The sequence below is a fragment of the Cebus imitator genome, unplaced genomic scaffold, assembly GCF_001604975.1.
Source record: "Cebus imitator isolate Cc_AM_T3 unplaced genomic scaffold, Cebus_imitator-1.0 Scaffold263, whole genome shotgun sequence".
Taxonomy (NCBI): Eukaryota; Metazoa; Chordata; class Mammalia; order Primates; family Cebidae; genus Cebus; species Cebus imitator.
Window position 1 is genome coordinate 2,918,892 of NW_016107578.1, and position 9,457 is coordinate 2,928,348.

Here is a 9,457-nt window from a genome sequence, read left to right on the forward strand (position 1 = left end):
TGAGCCACCGCGCCCGGCCTGAGAAACCCTGTTTCTAATAAAAAATACAAAATTAGCCGGGTATGGTGGCGCACGCCTGTAATGCTAGCTACTCGGGAGGCTGAGGAAGGAGAATGGCTTGAACCCAGGAGGCGGAGGTTGCAGTGAGCTGAGATCATGCCACTGCACTCCAGCCTGGACAACCAGAGCAAGACCCTGCCTCAAAAAAGAAAGAAAGAAAACGCACCACCCACATGTACACTTGGGCCTTCTTTCTGCCCCTCAGCTCAGCTCCTTGAAAGAAGAGATATTTCAGGCTCACTTCCTCTCTGTCCTCCCAGCCTCACTCCATCTCTCCCTCAATTTCCCTGAGCTCGGTTCTGCCCTTATGGTTTCCGGCCTCCCCAAGGCCGGCAGGGGCCTCCAAAGCATATCTGCGGGCCCGTATCTCGTCTGGGCTCTCTGCCCAGTGCCTCCTCCTTCCAGAAGCTTTCCTCCCACTGGCTCTCCTTGTAAATGGACAAGCCCCACCCCACCCCAGGCCACCCTACCCCACGACAGCATCCAGGGCCGCCTGAGGACTGCAACTGCTGTAGCCCCAGCCGGCCGGCGGAGATCTCCACCACGCCCTGGGCATCTCCCACAATGCTTAACATCTTACTACCCACCTCTCCTCCTCCCTGCCCCCAAGGCAGTAAGAAATCACCCTCCTTCCCTTTCTTTACACCCTCACCCCAGATCTAATGAGTCCTTCGGTTTCAACTTCCTAACATCTCCCAAATCCAAACCCTTCTCTCCACCTCCCCAGCCCTGGCACTAGGCAAGTCTTGCTCCCACCAGCAAAATCACACGTTTTTTTCCTGCAGGACTTCTCAGGGCCTTTAAGATAGGAAAAAAAGGCTGGGCCCGGTGGCTTATGCCTGGAATCTTGGCACTTTGGGAAGCTGCAGTGGGTCATGAGGTCAGCAGTTCAAGACCAGCCCGGCCAACATGGTGAAAACCTGTCTCTATTAAAAATACAAAAATTAGCTGCATGTGGCGGTATGTGCCTGTAGTCCCAGCTACTCAATAGGCTGAGGCAGGAGAATTGCTTGAACTTGGGAGGCAGAGAGGCTGCAGTGAGCCAAGATCATGCCACTGCATTCCAGCCTGGACAAAAGAATGAGACTCTGTCTTAAAAAAAAAAAGATAGAGGGCCAGGCGAGGTGGCTCACGCCTGTAATCCCAGCATTTTGGGAGGCTGAGGAGGGTGGATCATTGAGGTCAGGAGTTTGAGATCAGCCTGACCAACATGACAAAATCCCATCTCTACTAAAAATTTTAAAAATTAGCTGGACGTGGTGGTACATGCCTCTAATTCCAACTACTCAGGAGGCTGAGGCGGGAGAATCACTTGAACCTGGGAAGCGGAGGTTGGAGTGAGCCAAGATCACGCCACTACACTCCAGCCTGGGCAACAGAGCGAAACTCCATCTCAAAAACAAACAAACAAACAAACAAACAAAAAAAGCCAGGCATGGTAGCTCATGCCTGTAATCCCAGCACTTTGGGAGGCCGAGGCGGGTGGATCACCTGAGGTCGGGAGTTTGAGATCAGCCTGACCAACATGGAAAAACCCTAACTCTACTAAAAATACAAAATCCACCAGTATGGTGGCATGTGTCTGTAATCCCAGCTACCTGGGAGGCTGAGGCAGGTGAATCACTTGAACCCGGGAGTAGAGGTTACGGTGAGCTGAGATTGCGCCATGGCACTCCAGCCTGGGCAACGAGAGCGAAACTCCATCTCGAAAAAAAAGAAAAAAAACAAACACCAAAACCTTGAGCTAGGACTACACTGACATTTATCAGGCACTTATTATAGACCCATGTTGTTCCGCCTTGGTATTACCGGCACTTGGGGCTGGAAAATTCTTTGTATTCATGGGAGGCTGTCCTGTCCTGTACACTGTAAGATGTTTAGCAAAATCTCTGGTCTCTCCTTACTAGATGCCTGTAGTATATTCATTCCAAAGAATGACAACCAAAAATGTCCCCAGACACTGCCAAATGTCAATTAAGTGTCAAAACCATTGCCAGTTGAGAACCACTTCCTTATTTTTTTTTTTTTCGTGACAGAGCCTTGCTCTGTTGTTCAGGCTGGAGTGCAGTGGCTCAATCTCAGCTCAAAGCAACCTCCGCCTCCCGAGTTCAAGCAATTCTCCTGCCTCAGCCTCCCGACTAGCTGGTATTACAGGCACCTGCCACCACACCCAGCTAATTTTTGTATTTTTAGTAGAGACAGGTTTCATTATGCTGGCGAGGCTGCTCTCGAACTCCTGACCTTGTGATCCACCATGCTGGCCTATACTATAAAATTTTTATTTTCTTTTTCTTTTTTTGAGACAGTCTCTCTCTGTCACCCAGGCTGGAGTGCAATGGTGCCATCTCAGCTCACTGCGACTTCTACCTCCCAAGTTCAATCGATTCTCCTGCTTCAGCCTCCCAAGTAGCTGGGATTACAGGCATGTGCCACCACACCTGGCTAATTTTCATATTTTTTAGTAGAGATAGGGTTTCACCATGTTGGTCAGGCTGGTCTCCAACCCTGACCTCAAGTGACTCACACACCTTAGCCTCCCAAAGTGCTGGGATTACAGGCATGAGCCATCACACCTAGTTCCACTTTATTTATTCATTTACTTACTTTATTTTAGAGATGGGGTCTCACTATGTTGCTCAGGCTGGTCTTGAACGCCTGAGTTCAAGGGACTTTCCCGCCTCAGCCTCCCTAGTAGCTGGGACTACAGATATGTGCTACCACACCTGGCTAAAGTGTTTACTGAGCATTATTTATAGCAGAACAGTGCTGTCTTATAGAAATACAATGTGGCCACCGTGGCCAACATGGTGAAACCCCATCTCTACTAAAAATACAAAAATTAGCCAGGCATGGTGGTGCATGCCTGTAATCCCAGCTACTCAGGAGGCTGAGGCATGAGAATCGCTTGAAGCCGGGAGGTGGAGGCTGAGGTGAGCCAAGATCGTGCCACTGCACTCCAGCCTGGGCCACAGAGCAAGATGCTGTCTCAAAAAGAAAAAAAAAGAAATCTAATGCAAGCCCACATAGGCAGTCAGGTTTTCTAGTAGCCACATTACATATGTAGAAACAATAAGAATTTAATAATATATTTTATCCCAACTCATCATTTTAACATGTAATCAACATAAAAATAGTATTAATAAGATATTTTATACTAGTTTTTGTTTTTGTACCTAGTCTTTGGAACCCTGAGTATATTTTACACTTATAGCACACTTTGGTTCAGATCAACCACATTTCAAGTGACTCAGTAGTCACATCTGGCTGGTGACCACCATATTGAGTAACACAGGTCTACAGCATAGCTAGGATGGATGGATGGATGGATGGGTGAATAGATAGATATATGTATAGATGGGTGGATGAATGGATAGATGTATGTATGGATGGATGAATGGATGGATGGATGAATGGGTGGGTGAATGGATAGATGTATGTATGTATATATGGGTGGGTAGATGGATGGATGGATGAATGGATGGATGGATGAATGGGTGGGTGAATGGATAGATGTATGTATGTATATATGGGTGGGTAGATGGATAGATGTATGTATGGATGGATGAATGGGTGGGTGAATGGATAGATTATGGATGGGTGGATGGATGGATAGATGTATGTATGTATGGGTGGGTGGGTGGATGGATGGATGGATGAATGGGTGGGTGAATGGATAGATGTATGTATGTATATATGGGTGGGTGGATGGATAGATGTATGCATGTATGTATGGATGGATGAATGGGTGTGTGAATGGATAGATGTATGTATGTATGGGTGGGTGGATGGATAGATGTATGGATGGATGAATGGGTGGGTGAATGGATAGATTATGTATGGATGGGTGGATGGATGGATAGATGTATGCATGTATGTATGGATGGATGAATGGGTGGGTGAATGGATAGATGTATGTATGTATGGGTGGGTGGGTGGGTGGATGGATGGATGGATGAATGGGTGGGTGAATGGGTAGATGTATGGATGGATAGGTGGATGGATGGATAAACGTATGTATGTATGGGTGGGTGGGTGGATGGATAGATGTATGTATGGAGGGATGAATGGATGGATGGATGAATGGATCGGTGAATGGGTGGATGGATGGATGACTGATTGAGACAGAGTCTTCTCACTCTGTTGTCCAGGCTGGAGTGCAGTGGCATGATCATAGCTTACTATACCCTGGAACTCCTGGGCTCAGGGCAGGAGGGACTACAAGGTAGCTGGCATTACAAGCGCATGCCACCAAGCCCGCCTATTTATTTATACCATGACCTTCCCTGTACCCAGTCATTTAATCCTTACAACACTTATTCTTATACCCCTTGTACAGACGAGAAAACCAAGGCCTGGAGAGCTGAGATAACCTCCCCAGGATAAAAATGTCCAGCACAAACTCAAGTTTTCCTCACACAACACCCAGCTGTTCTGAAGGCATAAGGAACTGCATGGTGGTGTTTCCCAAATGTGTTTAACATGGAACCTTTTTTTTTTTTTGGAGACAGGGTCTCGCTCTGTTGCCCAGGCTGAAGTGCAGTGACTGGATCTTGGCTCACTGCAACCTCCGCCTCCCGGGTTCAAGCGATTCTCCTGCCTCAGTCTCCCAAGTAGCTGGCACTCCAGGCGTGCGCCATCATGCCTAATTTTTTGTATTTTTAGTAGAGACAGGGTTTCACCATGTTGGCCAGGCTTGGAACCCTTTCTTATCTAATCTCTGAGCTTGGGCTCCATTTTTATTTCTGTGCAGCTTTCTCATACCTGTGCCTTGGAGTGGCCAGAGCTATCCCTTCCTCTGAGCCATCACTGTTCCCATGGGGCCACTGCATACATGATCTTGTCAGTTCCCAACACCTTCCATGGCTCCTCAGTGCCCTAAGATCCACAACCAGCGGCCTGAAGGGCCCTCCTGAGTCTCATCAGCCTCCCGTACCTCCCACCACCACCCCAAAGACCTGCATTTTCTTCTCTGAGAGCTCCCTGCTGGTCCACACTCCAAGCCTTTGCCCACACGCCTCTTCTCCGTGTCACGCTTCAGTGCATCCTTCAACCTTCCAGACTCAAATCTTTCCTCCTGTGGGTTCTCTTCCCTCCCTGGAAGGTTTCAAGAATTTCCTCTCCGAGGCCCCACTGCAAGCTTCCCTAAGATCTGGTTTCCTGCCCATCCCCCTATGCCCCGTATCCATCCCCTGCCATCTCCTTTACACCGTTTGCACCCAGCCCCGCACCTGATAGGTATCATACCGTCAAGAGTCCCAGAGCTCATCAATCTTGTAGAACTCTGCTCCCATTTCTTTCAGCCCCCCGTCCTCTTTTTAGGGGAGTTGAACAGGGAACAGATTGGATTTGACCCTCCGAGTAGTGGCAGCCACTGCTGTGTGTCACACAGCAGAGGGAGCTGGGTCAACAAGAACAGAAATGGGTGAGTCAGGTCATTGGGATCTTATCAACACCCCTCGTCAGAGTTCACTTTGCTTTCTTCAAAATGGGATGGTAATTTCTACTCTGAATCCTGGCCAGGGGATAATGGATAGCACTAATATTATTCATTAAAATATCCCGCCACCAATCACACCAGCAGTGAGCATCTGTTTCGCGTGTATCAAGCACCCCATGCCACTTGAAGGATTCTGTGGTCTCTGTGGCTTTTATGCCTCCCAGCAACCTTGCAAAGAGGTAACTGGGATCTCCATCACTCAAGCAGTGCCCTGAACATAGTAAGTGTCCCTGCCCCGCAAACATCTGCAAAACGGATAAAGCAGTGAGCAAATGCCTTCTTTAATAGACAGGGAAACAAGCTCAGAAAATTGGGGTAATTCGCATTCTGGTGCAGCTGGGATTCACACTCAATACTGACTCTCCACACTGAGTTCTCTACAGCCTGGTAACCCTGCGTGTGAGAGGCTGAGGCTGTCCCATCTCCAATCTCTTTCTTCCTCAAGCAAATATCTGGAGGCAGGTAGACTCCAGAGTGGGCCATGCATGCCTGGAAAGGCTCAGAGACAGAGGCAGAGTCTGGGAGAAAGAGGGAAGAGGGACAGGCTGGGGTGGAACCAGGAGACGGACAGCTGTCACCGAGACCCACACCCAGAACAGGCTGATCTGGGAAGGCCACAGAGAGGGGGGATGGGCTGTGCCAACACCAGTGGACAGAACCAGTGAGAGGAAATCGTATTCCCCCCACAGCTCCCCCCTGGAAGGCCCAGACCTTAAATAACTCCTGTCTTCCCCAAGGCCAGGCCCTGATCCCAGGTCTGGCCTGGGGCTGTGGAGCTGCCCAAAGCCGGGACAGAGTGTCCAGCGCCTCTAATCCTGGGGACCCGGGATTACAGCATCCTCCCCATTCGGGTGGCTCGGGTTCTCAGGCTTGCGGGCCTGGGGGAGGGAGTGAATGATCTGCCCTAATAGAAGGCACCGCAGCTGCGGGGGCCCCGCCCCGGGCGATCTTAGACTAGCCATTTCCCTTCCGCTGGGCTCACTAACCTCCCCAGTAAAATGGGGCCATAAGTCACAGCTGCCAGGCGCTGGAGGGGGCTATGGAGGCGAAAGAGGGGGTTCCCGGAGCTCCCCAGTCGCCGCCCGCAGCGCAGGCAGGCCGACGCGGGGTGTGTGTCTCGGGCCTGGGGGGCGTGCAGTGGTGGAGACCTGAGCGCTTATGGCCCCCCAGCGAGGCCCGGGTCTGGGTCTCCAGGGTGTGTGGAGAGGGAAGAGACCGAGAAGAGATCCTCGCAGGGGCGTGATGTGTGTAAGAGAGGAAGGCGTGCAAGGGAAGGCCCCAGGGGTGCGGGAGGCGAGAACGAGAGGCCCGTACTGGGAGACCCCACCCGGCCCGCAGAACCCGCCCCGCGCACCTGGAGGCTGGGACGCCGGGGACCCCGCGCGAAGCTGGGCCTCTGGCCCCACCCCCACAGCGCTCCTGCAGCCCGCGGGGCAAAGTCCACCGCCCGGGCCGAGCAGGAAGCTCGGAGGCCCCGGCGCAGCTGGGGCCCGAGCCCCGGGACCCCCGGCGGCCGGCGCTATTGTTCCCACGGCCCCCGGCCTTCCCGGCCCGGCGCCCCGCCCCCCCTCCAGCACCTGCCGCGCTCGGCCCGCCGCCCCTCACCCATGTCCCCCGAGTCCCGGTACCTGCGCCCCCGAACGCGGCCCGCAGCACCCACGCCAGGCTGGCCGCCGCCTTGGCCCGCGAGAAATCGTACTGGTCCAGCGACTTGATCTCCGGCACCAGGAAGGTCCTCCGCAGCGGCCCGGGCCCGGGGGGCGCCGCCTCCACCATGGCGACGCCGGGGCTGCGGGCGCCGGGTCCGCGCTCGGGCTGGGCTGGGCTGCGCCGCGCTCGTGCTCTGGCCGGGCCCGCTGCCGCCGCCGCCGCTGCTGCTGAGCCAGGTGCGGCCGCTTGCGCTGGCGACGCTGCGTCGGGCCCGCCCCGGGGAGGAGCCCAGGTGCGCCCCGCCCACCCAGACCCCGGCGCGCCCCTGCGCCCCGCCCGGACCCCCCCCACTGCACGGTGCAAGGAGCAACCGGGGTGGGAGGCGCCTGGAAACTGCGGCGACGGTGGAGGGAGCTTGCGGAGGACTGTGTGTGTGTGTGTGTGTGTGTGTGTGTGTGTGCGCACGCGCGCGCGCGTGTGTGTGCGCGCGCCTGGCGCACTGGAGAGGATCAGGGACCCTCTGTGTGTGCCAGCCCCATGTGTCTACCCTTAGGCGTAGGAGCTCCTGCACGTGCTTGTAAAGAAGGCCGGGCCGGCAAGCTGCGTGTGGTTGGGTGCACCTGTTTCTGATTGTGTTGGTGAAGGCACAAAAGTATGAGTGTCTTCGTATCTGTGTGTGTATCTCTGAATGCATTTGGGTGGGGACCAAGTGTACTGGGAGATGTCTAGGGGTGTGTGTATCTGCAGTAGGTATGTGGGCACATGTAAGTGAGTGTGTTTGTGTGTGTTTAATTTGTTGTGTGTACAAGAATCTGTGTTATATAGGTGCCTGTGTCCTGAGGATGGAAGTCGTGTGTGTGTGTGTGTGTGTTTGCGGAGTGCATGTGAGTTTGCGTGTCTCTGTGCATCTAAACCTACTTGTGTGTTATAAGGGTGTGATTGACATCTCCGTCAATGCAGGAGTATGGAGAGACATTAAGAATGTGTGTATTCAAGAACAGAAAACCAAACACCACATGTTCTCACTCATAAGTGGGTGTTGAACAATGAGAACACATGGACACAGGGAGGGGAACATCACACACTGGGGTCTGTTGGGGGGTGGGGAACTAGAGGAGGGATAGCAGGGGATGGGGAGATTGGGGAGGGATAACATTAGGAGAAATGCCTGATGTAGGTGACGGGAGAATGGAGGTAGCAAGCCACTATGGCATGTGTATACCTATGTAACAATCCTGCAAGATCTGCACATATACCCCAGAAGTTAAAGTAAAATTAACAACAACAACAAAAAAAGAATGTATTTCAGGCCAGGCTCGGTGGCTCAGGCCTGTAATCCCAGCACTTTTTGAGACTGAGGCGGGTAGATCTCTTGAGGCCAGGAGTTCAAGAGCAGCCTGGCCAATTTAGCAAAATCCCGTCTCTACTAAAAATAAATAAATAAATAAAAATTGGAGAGACGTAGTGGTGCATGCTTGTAATCTCAAGTACTCAGGGGGTTGGGGAGGGAGAATCACTTGAACTGGGGAGGCAGAGGCCAAGATCACGCCACGGCACTCCAGCTTGGACAACAGAATGAGACTGTATCTCAAAAAAAGTGTGTCTATTTCTGCAGGAGTGTGGCTATTTGTGTCTATGAGTGTGCTTGTGTGGCAGTACTGGGTGTATTTGCAACAGTCTTTGTGTATTCGTCTGGTATCTGCAGCGAGAGCTGGGAGATGGCTCTGTGGAGGTGAGGATGTGTGTATATCAGTGGGTTTGTATCTGAGTGTGTAATGTGGCTGTGGATGTGTGATCTATGATGAGCAGTTCCGGACTATATTTTTGTGCATATACGCGTGTTTACATATGAGTATCTTTGTGGATTTGAATACATGGTTATTGCCTGAGAGTGACAGATTGTGTAAGCATGAAAGCAAGGGTAAGTGCAAGAATACCTGTTTCTGCCGGGTGTGGTGGCTCGCGTCTGTAATCCCAGTGCTTTGGGAGGCCAAGGCAGGCGGATTGCCTGAGGTCAGGAGTTCAAGACCAGCCCGACCAACATGGTGAAACCCCATCTCTACTAAAAATACAAGTTAGCTGGGCGTGGTCATGTGTGCCTGCCATTCCAGCTACTCGGGAGGCTGAGGCAGGAGAATCACTTGAACCCAGGAGGCGGAGGTTGTAGTGAGCTGAGATTGTGTCACTGCACTCCAGACTGGGCAACAGAGCAGGATTTTATCTAAAAAAGAAGGAGAAGGAGGAGAAGGA

At 52.3% G+C, this 9,457-nt stretch overlaps 1 protein-coding gene across 8 annotated transcripts in view; it reads right to left on the bottom strand.

Moving 5' to 3' along the window:
- Positions 1-7,441, bottom strand: part of CAMSAP3 (calmodulin regulated spectrin associated protein family member 3) — a 23,143-nt gene extending 15,702 nt beyond the window's left edge. For 6 of the 8 annotated variants that reach the window (XM_017500147.1, XM_037728374.1, XM_037728371.1 and 3 more), the window contains exon 1: positions 7,186-7,429. In XM_017500147.1, coding sequence (XP_017355636.1) covers positions 7,186-7,333 — 148 coding nt within the window. In that variant the 5' untranslated portion in view covers positions 7,334-7,429. Of the gene's footprint in view, positions 1-7,185 lie in introns of all 8 variants that reach the window. The other 2 variants (XM_017500150.2, XM_017500145.2) reach the window with 1 other exon arrangement.
- Between the last annotated feature and the right edge of the window lie 2,016 nt (positions 7,442-9,457).